At 39.6% G+C, this 20827-nt stretch overlaps 2 protein-coding genes across 5 annotated transcripts in view; one reads left to right on the top strand and one right to left on the bottom strand.

Annotated features, from left to right (window-relative positions):
- LOC115236456 (protein spaetzle 5) overlaps window positions 1-20827 on the top strand; it is a 178943-nt gene that overhangs the window by 109936 nt on the left and 48180 nt on the right. The gene's annotated exons all lie outside the window — the stretch shown is intronic.
- LOC115236459 (sodium-coupled monocarboxylate transporter 1-like) overlaps window positions 14194-20827 on the bottom strand; it is a 20463-nt gene continuing 13829 nt past the window's right edge. The window contains exons 2-14 of the mRNA XM_029808933.1: window positions 20369-20567; window positions 17937-18096; window positions 17763-17828; window positions 17611-17662; window positions 17470-17537; window positions 16353-16507; window positions 16133-16273; window positions 15796-16020; window positions 15363-15546; window positions 15200-15286; window positions 14962-15125; window positions 14641-14799; window positions 14194-14576 (exon numbers count right to left, since the gene is read on the bottom strand). Coding sequence (XP_029664793.1) covers window positions 14414-14576; window positions 14641-14799; window positions 14962-15125; window positions 15200-15286; window positions 15363-15546; window positions 15796-16020; window positions 16133-16273; window positions 16353-16507; window positions 17470-17537; window positions 17611-17662; window positions 17763-17828; window positions 17937-18096; window positions 20369-20562 — 1818 coding nt within the window. The 5' untranslated portion in view covers window positions 20563-20567 and the 3' untranslated portion in view covers window positions 14194-14413. The remainder of the gene's footprint in view (window positions 14577-14640; window positions 14800-14961; window positions 15126-15199; window positions 15287-15362; window positions 15547-15795; window positions 16021-16132; window positions 16274-16352; window positions 16508-17469; window positions 17538-17610; window positions 17663-17762; window positions 17829-17936; window positions 18097-20368; window positions 20568-20827) is intronic.

Here is a 20827-nt window from a genome sequence, read left to right as displayed (position 1 = left end):
ATATATAAAATATAAAGTTTTCTAGTAAATTTTTGATATTGCGAGAGAGAAAAATTTCGAGTATATAATATGAGAACGAGCGAGAGAGGAAGCAGGAACGGAAGGATATACGGGGAAAGTCACAGCGCAAGAGGGACTCGTGTATAAACGGTTTTTTATTTTATCGCTTTTGCTCCGTGTCACGTACATGCTTAAAAAACCGCGATACGTATTCACTCGCGATATGTATGCGTGTGACCGTTTGTTAATTATTATCAAGGTGCATTTACTTATAAACATTAAACAATTGCTTGGTGAGACTGTTGTTCGGTACGTTGATAATTAAAACAAGGAGAGTGTGTGTAAATGACGTATAAAATTTCTCGCGTCTTGTTCTCGCGGCTGCGTTTTCGCGAATTTTGGCATTTTCGTTCATTGACGTGACGAGGAACGCGCCTTTCAAACAGAACGGCATCACCCTCTCTCGTATCAGTGGTCACGTAGGACGTTTTGACGTTGTACCGACACTACGACGTCGCCGAAAAAGAAGCAAGAACGGCGCGACCGAGGGAAAACGAGAACGAGGGAGGTAACGCGATTATGTCAGGTACACGACGGAGGGAGGGAGGGAGGAAGTTCGTGAAACTCGTACGTGGCGCGACGCAAAGTGGTCGGAAACGAGGTTATCATTTTCTCCGGGAAGAGCCGTCAGCTGGACCGACGCACGAGGGGAGAGAAAGAGAGCGTTAGTAGACACCGCGAAAGTTGACGGGAGAAACGCGTTTGATGGACGAATATTCGAAGTTTTGACGGGGCCGTCGGCCGATCTCCATGAATTACGAATGAATTCGTCCCCCGACTCTTTCCCGCCGCCTTCTTCTGCCGTGTCGACGTCTCTCTATTCGCCTTTACTCGCGAAAAACTCCAGCCATCGAGCAAAGTTATTTGTTTTATCCCTAGGAGGCATTCAACCATCTCGAACAAAACGGATGACACCGGTCACCGTCGCTATAAACAAGTCTGCGAAGGTTTAGTTCAGAGTTTAGTTCAAAGATAGAATTCGTCAGGAGGTACCTAAATATTTCAGAAAACCCGTAAACGAACAAATGACAGAGAATTTTTCTTTACGAAAAACTGTCATTTTTAAATAAAAATGATACAGATCAGCATTCTCGGCGGATTTTAAAAATGATGGAGAATGTAGCCGCCAGGAAAGTCGATTTTCTTGCACAAATCAACTGTGTTAGATTTTGAACTGACCAATTTTTTAGAATCGATTAATCGGCTATAGCACATGTTTTTTTTTTTTCGCGACAATTTGTCGGCGAACAATTATTCGTTGAATTTTGCCGCCTCGCGAGTTTACTTTTAATAAGTAATCTGCCGCTTCGCGTATAGTGCTGATTAATAATTCATACCCGAGAATTATGGATGTATGGGCATAAAATAATTAGCATATAAGTAAATTAAGAGTGTGTTCAATTATTATAATTATGATAATTGCCTGTCTTTTTTCCTCATCATTCTTTCGTTTAACGTGTAACTTGCAATCAAGGTACTAACGATCTGGACAATAAATCTCTTCGATCATTCGCGATTTTTCTTTTTCTTTTTACAATAACGAGCGTGCAATTACGATTGTAATTACATACATATCTTTTTCATTATTGACGTACTTTCCATTAAAAACGCGCGACCATATTTCTGTTATCTAATGCTTGAGTAGAATTTCGCGCGAATTATTAATCATAGATTAAAAATTCGCCGTAGTTCGGACGACTTATCTTAATTATTTATTTCAACAACATAACTTCAAACAGAAGCGAGAAATTAAATAGCGTTTGTGCAGCGCTTGGGGCCTGTACGCGTTACCTGCTTCCTCATTTCATTTCATTTTGCGTATTCCGACCATTTTTCGGCCGAATATTTTTTATGATCGGCCGACTGCCATCATTAACTTTTTCAAATAAATTAACGCACAAAATTCAATACCCCGCCGCCTGATTCTCTGCATTCGCCTGTTCTCCGTTTTACATAATATCGCTATAAAATTGGAAAAACGCACTTTGCGATTATCTCGATGATTCGAAATTGCAGTCGCCGTTCCCCTTTTACATTTTACCTGTGGATGGGGGTATTATTAAAAAAATGTAATAAAGGAGAAAAGATAATTATTCAACAAAATTGCAATTATATATAACACACGCGCGTTACGTAAATCTTGATATTAACGATGCACAAAGGATAAACGTGCGCGCGAAAAACGCATTTAGTTATAAAACATTATGAAATAAAGTTGCTGTAAACGCGCGTAAATTTTTTTTTTTGCATCGGAAACGAGATTTTTTCTTGCAAAATATTCTTCTTACATTAATACATTATATCTTGACTTATATATTCACCTGGAATAATATTGAGCATATCATACGGGATATAGTTTGTGCGGTCACGTTGACATGTTTGACACCGGTAGTCAGTCAGTGCATGTTCGCCAATGTTGGCGTACATACGTCATGCCGTGTAGAGCCGGCTTAATCCAAATCATGCCGGGACCGACGACAAAGAAAATCCGACGCAGTGACGGAAAGTGGTTAGTAATTGAAATTACTATCGCGAGTATAGTTCGACGGGCACGATTCGATAAATTCGATCTCGCGTCGGACCGCGATTGCTCGCGCGCGCGGTTCGGCTCGCCGCCTAAATCGAGAAAGATCGTAATCAGCCAGAATAGAGAGCGTGCGCGAAATATAGGCGCTGATAGATCAAACAAACGTCGGATTGGATTATTTTTATCGTTGTTAATGGCGATGGCTCGGCCGGGTTTCATTTCACAAAGCCCGGCGCTAAAATCAATTCCCTTCTCCTCCTCTCTCGATCCCCTCTCTTCGTTCGATACACACGCGATACCTACATACGCGATACCTACATACGCGATACCTACATACGCGATGCACACATATGTGTACCGCACCACTCGCCTTTATCGCGTATACAAAAAGTTGTCAGTCTTCTAGAATAATCTTAAAAACGCGTATATTCTGTATATATTTTTAAGCGCTATTTTTTCAATCTTGACAATTTCAATTATCGAATAGCTTCAAGAGCGTTTAAAAGATTTCTGAGAACACAGGAACGACACTTGGCACGTTCCATTCATTACGCGCGAATAAACTTTATACTCGAGATGAAAAGCTCGATCGTGTTTCAAAAGTATGATTTCCATCTAATTCATTGAACGTCAGTGGTTGTGGTTGCGTCTTATCTTACAAAGAGTCGTCGGGGAGGTCGCTTCGGCCCCGAGAAGCTTACGCCACCTCCATCCGGACGTACATATTGTAAGGAATCTTGTCGCGCACCCGCGACAAATTGAAGGGAGAGAGCGCCAGCATTGAGACAGCATTTGCGTTTCGGTACGCACGAATGCCGTAAGCCAACTTGAATCGGAAGAAAAGCAGCGTGCGAGCGCGAAAGGTGAATGCGAACGGATGATGTGAAATGAATCGGGCAAACGGACAGACGTGACAGACATAATTCCCCAAGTAAGCAGTACTTAGGGGGAGCCCTCCCCTTCCACCTACTCCCCTCCCCCCTCCTCACCCCTTAGGGACACCTGTCGATTCCCATCGGGAAATATTGGACTGTCTTCTCGCGCTCGCTTCTCGTGTTCGCAATTCGTGTAGCATTCGAAAAACTCTCTGCGACTCGGCCTTTATGCATCGAAACATCGAATTCGTTCGCCGCCGTGCTTCTTTCTAAGAAGCCTTCTTCTTTGTACGCGCCGGTAGTTTGCGCTTATATAAAAAGCGACAGCGATATTTATGTGTTGGAAATGAGAAGAAAGATTTTAAAAGATTTTATTTTTGAATGTATCAGCTACTTATTTTTCCCGATACATTTATTATATATTCGAGAGTGTATATATATATATATATATATATATATATATATATATATATATATATATATATATATATATATATATATATATATATATATATATATATATATATATATATATATATATATATATATATATATATATATATATATATATATATATATATATATATATATATATATATATATATATATATATATATATATATATATATATATATATATATATATATATATATATATATATATATATATATATATACTCGAAATATATATTTCGCAATATTAAACGTGTCTGTAATCCAATTAAACTATTGTACCCGTAGCGCCTTATATATAGGGTTTAGATACCACCACTATTGGCCATTGGCTTTAATTAAATGCCGTATCATGGATAATTAGCAATGGGTTTCGCTACTTTTGCCGCGTGCGGCATGCCCAGCGAGATCCACTTCATAGACAATCGGGGTCGTGAGAACGCCGAGGCAGTCATTCAAATACAAACGGCCGCGCTTATGACTCGAGCTGCTAATTATATTTGCAATTAACCTCGAAGCTCGCTCGCGCGGATTCGAGCAAGTTGCGAGAGAGAGAGAGAGAGAGAGAGAGAGAGAGAGAGAGAGAGAGAGAGAAGAAAGGACGAAATAAAGAAGGGGAGGAGAAGGAAGAAAGATGTGTGGAGAAAGGAAAGGCCGAACGCGCCGCCAAGTAAAAGAAGAAAAAGGATGAGAAGAAAGCCGTATAACGAATGAAGAAATTGATCGTATTTCTTTATCAAATATCTAGTAATCCATATCGTTTATTCATCATTAATCTCGTATAATGGCAGTTTCTCCCGCGAGTCACATAAGGTTTAACAAATGTAACCACTAAAATCGGGATGATATCGAAAAGTCATGGATGGATTTATGAGAATTCGCTGGAGGGCAAGTGGAGGGCAGGAGGAAGGGTCACACGGGGTCACGGCGGACCGCAACGACAGGCTAACACGATTAACTAAAAAAATATTTCATCGCGCAAAAAGCTCATAAATGAATTTTTCGCTCTTGGTTGGGCCGATCCTCTGTGAAAGCGTACGTATATATATATAGATATACATATATGTGTGCCCATAATTTGCATAATTGACGTTGGTTCGGTTCTGACATAATGAAATATCCGAATGTCTTTTTCGACGAGCCTTTTCAGTCAATCACGCCAGTCCGGCAATTTTATTCGACACTAATTAAACCTGTATTTGAGTTCATTTTTTACGCACGTTTGAAAGCCAGACAGTATAAATCTTCGACGATTGGGATCAGTTTACCATTAAATCGATTTACGACTTCCGTTCAACACATCGCTCAGTCAAGTGCGTTTAAAAATATCCGCAAAGATGACACGCGTCCGTTGAAAGGGCAATTCTTTGTAAGATATCGTTTCCGCGGTTAATTAGAAATCGTTAATCACCGTTGATCAAGGGAGCGCGATCTCTTTCCGTTGTTTCCACCGGCTCTTTCGCGAGGCATCATAATGAGAAACCGTACACTATTCGAGACTCTCCCAACTCTAACTCGGAGTCGTACAACGGCAAGAGACGTGTTATTACTTCCTAATTGGGCCATTATTCACGAAACTAAACTCACGTGGCTGCGGTATTTGCGGCTTGTCCATAGTGACTATTGTAGTACGAGAAACACTGCAAAAACTATTTATCATCGCTCACAAGCAAAAATATCTGCTGTGAGAATTATCGATTTTACATTTATTCTTCATTTATGTCGCCTGTAAACGACGAGAGGATTTTGCGGAACGCAGTTACGATTACTTGGTATTCTAATAGATGATGAATACGGTCGCGCGCTGCTTTAGATGGCTGGAGGAGCTTTCAAAGGAGAAAAGGAGGCTTCCCAAGCGCAAGGACGCACACAACTACCGCACGTTCTGGGAGTTCGGAGTCCTGTTTACACGCGTTCGCAAATATAGCCACAGGTATCGGAGCCAACCGAAGCGAAGAATTGATAAATTAGTTATTCCGTCAGTCGGCCACCGCTGTTTCCGTAGCCGTGCGTTTGATCCTGAGCTTTCGAATAATCATGTCCGTTTATATCGAGTGTAAAGCTTTCCCGATATTCGTTCGCGAGCTGAAAGCTAGCCTAGCAATTGCTTTCTAGACAGATAGACATCTTTTTGTGTAATCTGACAGAAATTGTTACGAAATCTTAATTAAATTTATATATATATATATATAAAACAAATTATATTATATCGATTACTAAAATATTAATCCATTAATGTCACGATTATCAATTCATCGAAAACGTTTAACATACAAGTAAAATGATACGAAACATCATTATTTCCATACTTAGTTTGAGAGTTTCTCTTTCTCTTTCTGTCTCATAGAGAGAGAAGCTCCAAGAAACTTCAATTTAACCATTTCAGACGAAACGGAATCTGCATACGAGCGAACAACGGCGGAGACAACGTTGGCGGTCGATAACACGTCGCTGCACCTCGAGCCGTGACGAGGCTGCGACATCGGGATTGTGATTAGGGGCTGGTCGGCAAACAATGCCTAATTACATAATTATTGTGCCGCGGGCCGTAATTAAGACACATTACTCTGCTCGCTTGGTAATTCATTACGCTTAATGCCTTCCCTGCCTCCGCCATTTCATCGCGGATGACAGTCGCGACGGTTCTGCTAAATACCGTTACCGTGAAATATCACCGGCCGTTGCTAGTAGTTTACGACGATCGCGATCGAGATGCAGTTCCGAGATCGTTTCTAATTCGCATCAAGCATTCGCATTTATCATCAAATTAGAACTTTGATTTTCCGCAAACCTTCCGCAAACCTATAAAATTGGATTAACATAAATTACAAACTTTCAAATGTGCTATACTTGTTCGAATATTTAACTAAAAGTGCAGTTTTTTAATAAAAATAAAAGAATCCTGACACATACATGGAAATAAAATATGTACGAAAGGATATAAAGAGATTCGGACGATAAATCATACCTGTGATTCCTAAAAACGATGCATAGACACACGCGTGGATCGAGCGGCTTACATCGCCGATATAATTGTATGGAAATAAAAAGCAGTTCTTATCGCGAGGCGTATCTTTGCCCGCGGAAGAGGGAGGAGGAAGATTCCTTTGTGGGTGGATGAAGAATGGGAAGGTGGAGAAAAGGGGGCGCGAGGGATTTATGCCTCGGCTAACATTACTCTTAACCGTAGCTTATTATGGAAATTTCCTTAAATTGTGGGTTGGAGAACGTCGAGAACAATGCAAACAGAAAACGGATAATTATTGGACTGTAAATTGTGGCAAGGCACGACGCGTCATCACACGAATGCCCGAGAAAAGTCAACAGTCGATAATCAAGACGCAAATATTCGGCGAAAAACAAATAAATAGGATAGACACGCTGCAGAAACGTTTGATGTTGCGACAATTAATGTGAATCGATTCGATTATCATTCCAGATATATATATATATTTCAGAAAAACAGTAAGAGAGTCTGTCGATATGAGTTTATAATTTCTATTACGATATGAATAATATACAATTCATTTTCCTACAATTACGTTGATATTACCCGTTACATTCTCAGTTTTATTCCAACTTTTACGATGAAAGAATGCTTGTGACAAGGTACTTTAGCTTTACAGAACTATTCTGTATTTGAATAGTACAATGAGACAAGTCGAGATGACATCGTAAAAAGTAATGTCATTCTGACGTTATAATAAAATACGTTAACGAGATTATTATTATTATTATTATTATTATTTTTTTTTTTTTTTTTGAGGATGAAGGAAAATAAATTATTTATCTATAGATTTTACATAATATTAAATTGTTATAGCTTTCTGGGAAATATACATTGGCAATTGTTTAATTTTCCTGACTGAACTAGATATATCTTGTGCCGTTACAGCCGCTGGTTTGTTTAATCAGCAGGTGCGAGCGAAGGTTCTGGAAGGAAGCAAACAGTAGCCGCTATTAATTGAAGGAGCATCTGCAGGGCGATACGCGATTAGAGTTACAAGCGCCGCGGCAAATATTGTCTTTTCTAATCTGATAGTGCTGGCGCACTATCTTGGAATTAGCGTGGGCGAGGAATCGAATTCTTAGAGAGTTAATTGGATCCTTCTCGGGGATTTGGCGCAAAGATTCCGCGCGCTCGAAGACAAACGCGGGGACGGCCGTAACCCTTCTCCTTCCTTCCTTCCTTCCTGTTTAACTAAGCTTCACAATGGATACACTCCATGGTATGCTCTCACTATAACTAATAGTATCTTAACAATACGAGACTACGAAACAAGTCTCTGGGTCCGTTGAGATAGTCCGTCTTATTGTAGCCCTTAATATTAAAGAAACATAAGCATAAAAAAAAAACTAAGCGCTTAGAAATTTGCATCTCCCGTTGAAAAAGTTCCAAGGAAAAAGGGTCAAGATTTTATTTTGTCTTATTCTACGACGAAAAGTACAATGTTTTTTTTTTTTATTCGATAAAAAAAAATGTATAGGTGATTTGACTTGACACTACAATAAACGAGAAAGGAATAAACATATTCACCCTCCCCCTCCGAACAGAGATAATGTCGCAAACAGACCTGAAAGCACCGGCGAGACAAATGAGCGGGATTTGAATAAAAAGGAAGAACAGAGGGAAGTGACGTGTGCGAGCGACGAAAACACCCCCGCGCGTCGATCGATTCAATTAAATTATTCGTATCCATCGTGCTCTCTGGACCATCCCCGCACGCGTCCCCACCAATCCCGTCGTTGGTCAGGGTAACAAACCGAGGCAATTAACAATCAATCACAGGTGTCTCTCGCGTCATTGAAATGACGTCAAACATTGTATTTGTGTAATTGTCCATTTATTCCAGTCTCTCGGCTGTCACCTGACAAATTGCGAGCCTCCAGTACGCCCCTCCGCGCAACCACCCTCCTCGAGCCCTCCCTTCCCCTCCCGCATGACGAGCACGCGGACCGTCGCGATGCCGCGCGCTCGACGCATTTTCCTGTCAATCGCGAACGAATTGTCGCCGGTTATATTAATTAGCGGCGGCCCTCCGGGAATCGTTACGTACTGGATAATTGCGATCGTCGAGTTCGATCGACGTAACATCCTTCCAAGCGAGCGCGCCCGTGCTAACTGCATTTCTGCGTTAGCAGAAAGAAGGAAGTTGATCAGAAATCGATGCGGAGATAGAATCTTTTTTAAATCCACTCGAAAACAGGGGGGGGGGGAAATAATATTATTTTATGAAATAATATGCGTTTAACGGATAAAAAGTCGTTCAAGAAGAGGCGTTTTGTCTCAACCTCGAGAAACGATGCAGATCAAACGCGAGAAATCGGAATGGTCGGTGTAACGCGAGTCGTCAGAATACGCGTTTGATTGAGACGTCACTCAACCGTGTATGTTGACTGATAGCTCCATTAACACGCTGACGCACTATCTATGTTTGCCGGCCCGTGTTCATGTCCCGAGTACGACATCAAACTCGCAGCGCGAAATTTCCAAATATTTTATATTACTAATCTTTATTATTTCATATTGCGTCGCTTTCTGTATCATAATAATGACAAGGTATTTTGTAATCCGACGTGATACATCACAGCGGATTGAAAAGATCTTAACTTGTGAAAGAATCTAATTAATATATAAACGATAATAGTCCGTCGTAACAGTTTCACGAAGGAACCCTTGGGGGACAATCCACGGCAAGTGTTAGTAAAGACTACTGACGCCGATAAAATAATATAATTCGTAATATACTTGGCCTGAAAGGGTCACGACGACGACGACGATTATGACGACGATGACAACGACGACCACATCTAAACGGAATACCGACAGGTATCTCGTAATCGGCAACATAACCGGGGAAAAGTTCGGCGACAGTTCCTGACGAGTGTATCCGTCGTCGTGCTCGATCCATTAGTGTAATTGCAATTTATTTAGTAATTACTTTAATTAGTGAGCACCCACCCGTGCTTCAAGAGGTTCGTTGGAGTTGCATCAACGGGGGAGGGAGAGAAACGGGGTGGGACAGAGTGGAGCACGGGGGGAGGGGGAGGCGAAGGGTAGCAGGGTAGGGTACTAACGGAATTAATTAATGAATTAGCCTTAAGGGATAAGGCGTAAAAACAAGCGGAGAATCGGGTTGAGGCGGCGCGCGGACGAGCGCCCGATTAAAATAAGTGGACTAAGTAAGCGAGTAACTAGCTAAGTGACGACTAAACTGCCGTCGCGTCGGGAAAGAAGAGCGAGAGGCGGATTCTCCGCGAGAATTAATGGCGTCCCTCGAAATCCTTTCTTATCCGAGTCGCTTTAATACAACCGCCCGGCCTGATGCAAATTAAACTACCTTCGGAAATCCTTTATCGCGCTGCCGCGTTTAAACGACACGCGCGCAAATATTCCGGACTAACTCGATCGAACGACAATCGCTTTACACAGATCTTTTCCAATAACCGTTAGTTTCGAAAATATTTACGCGAACAAGATTAAGATGAGACACCCTGTATAAGATGATTGCGTTTTAAAAGAGCCCTGATAATATAATATGTGCGGAGAGAATGAGATAAAAAGGTAACCGTGTCGCGCGAGTTCTATTTCTCTTTCCACAAAGAAGTCTAAAGAATGTGTTTCATCTAGAAAAATAATTAAATTATATATTTTATAATATAAGAAATTTTAACGCATTGTAATGATAAATTGTATAATTTAATTTTGTACTTTCAGTATTTTCCGCTTACAATTAGCAAAGTAATTTTTGTTCAACAGCTAATAACTCGGCACTATCGAGGCTGTCAAGGTTGTCTCGACTATTTTACATTCTCTCGCCACAGTGGGAAGCTCTCCTGTTGTGTTTTTTCTATAAACCTGGCTCTAGCTACAAATCAGTTTCACGTGACTCGCGTGGTCAGAGCGGCGACACACTCGTGCGGAAATAATGCCACTAATGAAGAAAAATCGTCCAGGTGTGATAACGCAGTGCCTTCGTATCCGCTAATGTGCTACACGATGTGCTACAACTACCCGCGCAATTAAGCGAAACATGTCGTCGGGACGTTGGAAAAAAAAAAAAAACTAACGGACACACACGTTGTCATTAGAGAATCTTTTTCACAGCTAAGCATAACCGGTAGACGCCATGTAGAAAACAAAAATATATATACGTGATGCATTAAACTAATAGAGACGAGAAACAATGAGATAAGCGAATTAATTATGAAGCAACGATGCGTGACGATTTTTTAAAATTGCCAGAGCTATCGAGTAAGATGCCCGAACGAACGAACGAACGTTCGATCCTTTTTAGCTTCCTTTCGGCGACTGATCTAACTCGGGTAACAAGTGCACAAAGTGATCGCGTTGACCTGATTTTCCGCGAGATTAATCCGTGATTCACTTTCGAAACCGTTCCAGTCTCTCTCGACCCGGGGCTTTATTTTTCCGCCCCCTTTTATCGCATCGACGTACGCGGCGATCCATATAACGAGAGAGAGAGAGAGAGAGAAAGAAAGAGGGATGGAAGTCGAAGCGGCCGAAGGATCTCCGGGATCCTTCGAATTGGAGGGAATCGGGAGACTGTGAAATTTTCATTCGAGCTGCCAGCAACGCCGGAATGTCGCCGCTGACCGCTCGCTGGGAATTCACTCTTGCTCCCGCCGCCTAATAACTCGGGTAGAAGAGAGGGATGCTTCCGCAGATACGATTGTAACAAGGGATAATTGAATCAAAAGGACAAACGGCTTTGCATAGGGATATTTTCTCGGTGGGTTTTCAGCCGACCAAAAATATTTTACAATCCCGCGGAACATTGATCGCAAGCTAGTGTAATGCGTTTTTTATCTGATTAATCTTCTCAGATTATTTTCAAACAATCGTTGCAGTCGCATGTTACGCTCTACCGTGAAAAAAAAAAAAAAAAAAAGAGAAAAAGATACGGCACTTAATTAATACGCGGGACGCACGTAAATTTTATTCCGTCGAGGGTCGAAGCGCAAAAACGAAACGCGGGGGAGTGCAATTAATTAATTATTCCCTTATTACGCTATACCAGGACGCGCGGGGATTGGGGGAGGAAAACGAGACTGCACAGTCGTCTCATTTCTGACTACCTAGCGAAAATTTCACTAAAGTGCTGCTCATGTGGAAATGACATAATTCGCGTGCGGCAAGGGCAATTGGCAGTAATTAAAGTGGGGTAGAGAGAGAGAGAGAGAGGCAGAGAAAGAGAGAGAGAGAGTGAGAGGGAAGGAAGGCCGGAGGGCAGCGGGGCATGAATGAAATTAAGGTGGGTAGCGAAGATGACCGTTTACATGGGTCCACGTCTGCTCGACTCGCTCTCTGTGCCGCGACAATAAAACGAATTTGCATACGGGACAACTCGCCCCCGGATGAATGTGTCCCGTGTCTGCCTCTCGAGCGGAACATTTTCCTCGGACGGACGGACGAACGGGGAGTCATCGGCGCGCTCGAAAAGGCCGAATTGCCGTGTATTAAGAATTTATTAGTCGACTTTCTCCCCCGAATCACAAGTATCGCGACAACAGTCACGGCCACGTAAAACAAATTTTACAGACGAACGACCAAGAAAGTTATTAATATATTGTAGAATATCCTACGACACGAGCGCGTCTGTGCACGTGTGATATTCTCGCGAATATAGAAAAATTATTTTCCTTTTTCCTTCTAATATTCAATTTGCGCAGCGAGCTGTCTTATGCGTTGACATCTGATATAATCGGAATAAAGCGCATTTAGCATTTAAAATATAAATAAAATAGATAAGACTGCGTGAAACATTAGGAAGAAAAAGCGTGCCGAAATGAAGCTGCGCCGCAGCATTTTTGCGGCGAGCTCGTTGGTGTGCGCGCTCGTCCGCTCGCTCGCGCTATAACGTATTTGCGAGAGATCCGCCGCGCTGATGGACATATAATGCGACGTGTGATTGTAGGCCCGCCAATCGCGGCCGATTGTGCCCCTGAAGGCCCGCTAACTATCTCAAACTAGCCCCATTCAAGCCTCGCGCGACCTCTCTCTATCCGCATCTATCCGTCTATATCCATCTCTGTAGAGCCCGCCACCTCAGCTACTCTACCCCTTTCGCTTTCCCAACCCTCGGGTCCCTTTCGACCCCTCGCCCGCCGCCCATTTCCCCGCTTCAAAGCGAGCGCGCGGGTCTAAGCGCGTCGCGTCTCCGCTCGGTTCTTCCGCGTTACATATATATACGCGCACGCGTGTGTATTTTATATATATCGGAAAATCTAGGAAGGAAATCGTCGACTTTGATACAACAGTCCGGCGAGTCGATAATGAACTGTGGCTTGCCCATTGACACCACCGCGAACTTAAACTTCAAAGTTTTTTTATGAATTCTCATAAGAGATCAAAAAAGATTAGCTAAGGATGCCTACCTTTTCGAATTCTTTTTCCTGTACTCCTAATTTCTTTAGCAATCTATCCTTCATTTTTTGAAAAGGTTCACCCTATAAAGTACAGCGTTACAATTATTAAAATTTTTATATATATATATATATATATATATATATATATATATATATGTATATATATAATATAAGCCACGTAGAACGTATATGGAAATTCCGAATCTATCAGCCGCCCAGACGAATGCAAATGGTGCATGAAACGCGCTTAATAAAGCCTGTACGCAACTTGCGAATCGCAATTTTCTTTAGGACGTGCTGCCCGTCACGATCACGCTCCGTGGGCTTCGTGTGAAAAATTTCTGGCTTTCGTACGAGAACGACGCGATTCATCGGAATATTAAATAAATGCATCATTTAGCGGCGGCTTTTCAGCGAATTCGTGTCTTGAATACAACAAATACGAGAGACTTTATCTCCCTCCCCTCCCTCAGGCACTTTTCTCGTATGGTTATTTCTTTTAAGCATTTCATAGATGGGTTTTTGTATCATTTCCAATATATAATTTGTTGTGTGTCGGCAAAATCTTAAAAAATTATTACTTTTCGCGGATTATACTTTAATGAAACTTACCGACAAATCGAGGTAAAGTAATGAATAACTATAATCATGAAGATTTTATTGTTTCTATTTTTTTCTTTCTATATAAAATATTTCTCTTTCTAAAAAATATACATACATATAATAAATTGTGTTATCTATTGCAATACATATATACTGATATATAAAAAATATGTTCATATTTTATATATTTTCTCCTTCTATAATTTAATATAAAAAAGTTAGAAAACTATTTTACATTAAATTTATATTAATATTAATTTTAAATTATTCAAAATTAAAGCTTTTAATTCTGACGGGATCGGAGATTTATTTTATACATTCTTATACATATTTATATACATGTACATTTCCTACTTATTTTTATATAAATGCGATAAAGCATAAAAACGGCCATTATCAAAATATATAACTATAGGAAACGGCCATTATCAAAATATATAACTATAGGAAAAATTTAAAAATTTGCGCGATTGCCCTAGTTTAGTATCGATATATTTATCGATTGATCATGATGATTTATTCGTAAACGTCTCTTCTTTTTGCGGGAAAATATTAGGATGGGATTTTTGTCGAATGACCGATAATAAATTTGCTGATATTTGCGGATCTGTTGGTACTGACATACACAATTCATTTATCTCATTTTGATATTTCTGTCGGGGTAACCATCTGTAAATCAAAAATTATATTTCTTTCGGTTGTAACAAAAAATTGCCGGACAAATTAATTATACCTATGAATCACCGGAGAGAGCAGATTCTTGTCGATCGTTGAGGGATCCCTTGCACCTGTTATCCAGGTGACTAACCCGCCTATCACAAGTACTACCAACGTGCCAATAGGGGCAACCCAATGGTAAGACAACCGATATAATGGAAACACGTTGTCTTCGCTGAATGCGCGAATCGATGAGTCGATAGAAATCATACGAGACAGAGAAAACAAGAATGTTAATCGGGATAAAGATACAACCGAATTTTTTTTACACCTTCCTTGCATAATGGCAAATAAATTGAAATAGATCATGAATATATTCGACATAAGAGTGACTCACCTTGATTGTTCGAATTGATTTACAAAGACATAGTTGATATCTTCGGTGCAAGACGAAACTGGAAGTTTCTTTGGCACCACGAGACCAGAACCGATAGCTGCGTTTGCTCCGAAACTAACCCATCCAGACATCATGAATCCTGCAATGGCACCAATAAAGGCACCCTATACAAAACGCGATAAAACTTGTAAAAAAAAGAAAATGTATCCGAGAATTAATCAGATCTCATTACTCGTACCTTGGAATTTGCCCAGGGAAATAAAATTCCCAGAGTGAAAACGCCAAAGGAAGTCCCGGCAGCGATGGCGGCCAAACTGTTTGTCACCTAAATTATGATTAAAAATTACGATGACGTTTTAAAATAGATTATAGGATATCAACAATAAAATCTAGACACTCACGGATAAAACTCCCCCCAGCTTCTCGATCAAGAAAAGGAAGCTCAATGCCAGCAGACCGAAGAAGATGACAAGGATTTTCACGAAAATAATGGAACATCGATCGCTCAGTTTCATTTTAAAACAACCCATAATGAAGTCTTCTAGAATCACAACGGACGTCGAGTTGAAGCCTACCGATAACGAACTGCGGCAAAAAAAGGCAATTTTAATATTTCTTTCTCGATTAATAATTAAATTCTCGGATTAATAATTAAAATATTAACATCAATAATTGCTAAATAATTCCATCGTATATTAATTACGATTTTTTTAAGACGAATTTGTTTCTTGTGGTTATTCGAATTTGCTGATTTATTCTACGATTTAAGGCAAATCAATGAATGTTATATCTTATCATTGTATTATATAATTATATTAATTCGATCGCCGATACCTCAGTGCTGCGCCAAAAATTCCGGAAATGAAGAGGCCAGGTATTCCATGCAAATCACCTGCAATCTCCATGACATAAGCCGGCAGCAATTGATCGTCGGCCGTAATTAAGCCAGAAACTCTTGGATCGCATTTCGGTGGTAACCACCAGGCAAGGAGGACTAATCCGCACCAACAGCATATTGAAATAAACACCATTACGCTGATGGTGAATATCGCGATGGATCTGCAATCGCAACATGCGATAATAAATTGACTACATTCAAATTGACAGAAGGACGAGAACGCAATATGCAAAGATTTGTTTTATATATTTCGTTATTTAAAGCATAACTCACAATTGCGATTTCTTCGTACTCTCTAACGATTTATATCGTTGCACCATAGTTTGATTGACGGCAACGTACGCGGTGCAGTATAACCAAGAACCAATCAGCACCGTCCAAACGGTATGCCTCGTGTAAGGTGACGGATCGAAGCTATAATACAGAGTAATGTAAAAGAAATTTTACGCAACACCCACACAACACAATCCAGTTACGCTTTTTGTAGTCTTACTTTAAAAATTCGATACGACCGGCTTTGACGGCTTTGTTCCAAATCTCAGACATTCCTCCCATTTGATAGGTGCCTAGAGCGGTAACTGAGATAGCCGCCGCTATCATCACCCCGACTTGCAACGCGTCTGTCCAAACCACAGCTCGAATACCACCCTAATAAAAATCATAGAACGACAGCAAATATAAAACAAGAAATGTTATTTATAGAGGAAGGGAAATTCAAATTTAAAATTGGAAAAATTCTGCCGATCTAAGCGTATCGCCCGATATATTCGCTACACGTTATATCGATTTGCCTTGTCTTGCGACGACAAGTACTATAATTAAGAAATTGCGAATCACATATACGGTTATGCAATTTCTTTATCTCTAAATGAAAAGCGAGTTTCCCGCGTAGCGACGTTATATTGTATATTTCTGGAGAATACAATAATGACGAATGCTTTTCAAACGCTCGCAATTATACAACAGTCTGCACGCGCTCGCGCATGTGCACGGGGCGTATAATAAACAAATTTGTAAAGAGCCACTCAACCACGATAAATTCTCATTAATACGAGATTCAACAAATTGCTCGGATAATTACAGGCGCGCGATCCCGCGATTAATCACTTCAGCGCCGGCTTTGTGATCCGCTGCTACGATAACATCCGCTCGACGTTCTCCGCACCATTGTTTCCCCGTGCCATTGTCGGGCTTTCAGTTTCCGTCCATAAACATTTCCAGTACTAAGGCTCTCGCGTGAGATTCTTCACTGCGGCATTGTCCACTGAAAATTGTTTCCTACGGTAGACCGTGTCCGAGGAACTCCAGCCATCCCGCGGGAATTCGGTGAACGGGCCTCCCCCCGGAAAATTAGCTTAGCTTCCGTCCCACCGTACCACGATTGCTTTCATCACTCCCGTACACACCGTTCTTATTAACGTTCAAGTACAATCTTCGATACGACATTACAACGTGCGATTTATTTATGCAATCTTGACCCGTCGATCTTTTTTTTTTTTTTTTCTCTTTTTGAATACGAGGCAGGCGAGAGAATTATAATGCGTTAATTATGCAACATCGAAACCGAATATTAAAATGAAAATCACACGCGACATGAAATCGTAACTTACCAAGACGGTATAAAAAACACAGACCATGCATACAATGGATCCGACCAAGTATATATTGATACCGCTGACTAAAATAAATAATAAGAATTTTAATAAAAATTAATTAATTTTTAACGTAAAAATATTACGCCAATAAGATACCTTGATTTAATGCCAGCGCGGGGACGTAGATTACAATCGATTGATAAAGAACCTGCAATCGATTGACCCTTTATTCGACTTTTTAAAACAATTACGAAAGCATTATGAATAAGCCTTCATATAATGTTGATCTCATAAAATCTCAGACTTACCGCATCAAAAACGAAAATCAAAGAAATAAGGATCCGCACGCTCCGATCGAATCGGATTTCCAAGTACTAAAAGAAGAGTATTCACTATGAAAATTGGCAGAATAGTCAATGTATACTGACAGAATCGAGCTTTAAAAAAAAATTGAGTAAATAAACGGGTTAAACGGAACGAACCTCGTAAACGGAATTAAGTTGTAAGGTGGTAAAGACAGGAAGATACACGGTGGCGACCACGACACCGGAAAAGAAAATCGAGATGATCGTGATCCAGTATTGCGTGCCGAAGTTGTAAATCTCTGCTGGAGTACCCAAGATCGTCACGCCTGATATGAAGCTACAGTTACGATCGGAATCGATTAAATATCCTGCATGATTAATCAATCAAGCCCGATTCTCGAACCCGATAAACAATGTAAACGAATTATGTCAATTTTTATCTAAAACATTAATCGCTCTATAATATATATATTAGTATATAAATATACGTCAGTGTGCGAATGTTGCAAAAGACTTTTTCTCTTTGAATAAAAACACAGAAACTTCAGCTGATCTTCAATTTTCCGCCATTAATTCATCAATTATTAATTTTTTTTTTTTCGATCCAAACATTTCGGGACGTTTCAAGTCATTCGCGTTCTTTTGATTTCCTCTTTTTTAATCATTTTAAATCTTTCATAATAGTGAAAATTATATAAAAATTTATATATCAATTTTTCAATTTTTTGTATAGTCATCATATTGATACAAAAAAGAAATAGCTCTATTAATTTTATTCATTATAAAAGCATCATTATATTGGCATGTAGCAAGATAAATTATCTTTTGTACTACAGGCAATTTTTAATTACTAATATAACGATCGTAATTGTCACATTACACAATGACTAATACACAATCGGCAATATGCATGAAATTTAATCAGCAGTCGGCCGCGACTGCTTGTAATAACAGAGGTTTCCGCAACACAATGTCGATTATTTCTGTTTAATTTCAATGTATACTAGTAAAAAAAAAAACTCTGTCTCTAACCAACGATCTCCTTTGGATCAGCGTATAAATGATGAATCATATCTCGACGCATTGATATTTTTAATCCGCTAGTCCTTCGACAAGGACTATTGATTGGCATGTCGCCAGGCCTATTTTATTTAGTTTTTGTTATATCATATAACGCACTTTGTCCGTCCGGTAATGATGCAACGATCAAACATTACGCAAAACAATGTGACAATAAAAATGTAGCAAGGATTTTATTATAGCTCGCGTCACATTGCGGACAGTATAAATTGGTCGCAAAGGATATCGCGGCTGCATTGTTTAAGTCCCGTTAGCGCTTCCCTGTTTGAAACCACTGACCTATGACTTCTTCGTACGTGCTAGTAATTTGGTCTCGTTAACGCTGAATGACAATCGTGACAGAGCGATCTCTGTTATACAGTTCACAATGCCTTGAAATCTCATCTCATACTAACGAGTCACAAAGTGATATTATAAAGAGATAACGATTTAATCAAAAGGAGATAAACAAATCTAATCAGACACATTTTTTTTTCATATTTTATGGCATTTTGGATATTGTCACGGGATTAATCAAGGCGCAATAAAATCATTACGGTGAAACATTAACGTGCACGATAAGATTTGACGGTCATCGCTGTTTCTAGGAAGTGACATGGAATTCTGCAGTTCAAAGTTCTGTTATTTTGTGATCAATCGCAAGGGTCAATTGCTGAGTCGCGAACGCTAACAAGCGAAAAGTAGTCTGTTCACGTAAGCCGATCACGGGACCGCATCGGGATCGCTTGCCGAAACGCTTACAATTAACAGGATTTACACGTCGTCGCTAATTAACTAATATTCGAAAAACGGCTCGGTGCACATTCGATTGCACATGATGCATCAGAAATCTTTCGAGAACTGTACTTGCATCTTGTCAACAAATGTTCAAATTACGTTATTTAATTGTGATATTTTTTTAAATATTTTTTCTACGAGTGTAGTGTTGTCTTGAGGATTTGAATATCTTGACAAGGCCAGACGTATTTGTTCAAACGACTTATTTTTCACGTGTTATCAAATATGTGTAAAGCCAGATTGACATGTGTCTATCAATGTCAATATGTCTGGAATTCGATGAATACAATAGCCAGAAAGTGCGCGAGAAAGAACGAGAATTATCGCCCAAAATTTATATTAAGCACATCGCAACTCCGGAATTTTCAACTCGGTTTCGATCAATGAGTTCAATTCTCTTTATAATACGTATGTATAGAAAATTATATGTATGTGGACAGAATAATGAAATGCATCAACAGCAGATAATGATCGTTACCGACTGTTATAATTTATGGACGAGACAGTCGACGGACGATACACGTATATTTGTACCATTATAAATAGTCATTATTTATAATTAGTACGTTTAATCACATATAAGTCCGTCCAGATATTCGATTCAAGACATGTAACTAAGTACAAAAATATTTAAAATATAACAATGCAACACGATGTAATCGATAAATTAATCAACCATCGGTAAGAGCTATATGAAACATTGTTTATTCTTCCTTTTTTCGGATTTTTCACTGCAATTTGTGTCTCTTTACATAAGCATAATTGACGTTTTTTTTTTTTTTTGAAAGAGTCCTAAGCTTCTTCCTCCGAGCAGGTAGTCTTGTGTGTTCGACTTTTGCGCCCTTCTGAAGTGCAATAAGCCGGCTATAGTAGACACGAGAAGCGTAAGTGCAAACACCAGCCAATCGATCCAATGGAAGTACCCTTTTTCCGATACAGCTACCATTTTTGCTGAAATCAAAGAACTAAACCTATTTAGTTTATCCAAAAAATTCTTTTTCGAATAACTTTAAGCCTTCTACTTATCAAAGTCGTAAAACATATATCGAAACTACAGATACAATTCCGTTGTTATAAGTATTTGTAATATATCTTAATTAATAATACCAACTTTCATTACATATGTGAATATGATAAATAATTATGCTTATCCGCATGTTTAGTCATTTCATTTTTTTTTATATAATTAAAATTATATACAAAATTATATA

Source organism: Formica exsecta, unplaced genomic scaffold (assembly GCF_003651465.1).
Source record: "Formica exsecta isolate Colony F162 unplaced genomic scaffold, ASM365146v1 scaffold247, whole genome shotgun sequence".
NCBI lineage: Eukaryota > Metazoa > Arthropoda > Insecta > Hymenoptera > Formicidae > Formica > Formica exsecta.
This window is presented reverse-complemented; position numbering and strand designations above follow the sequence as displayed.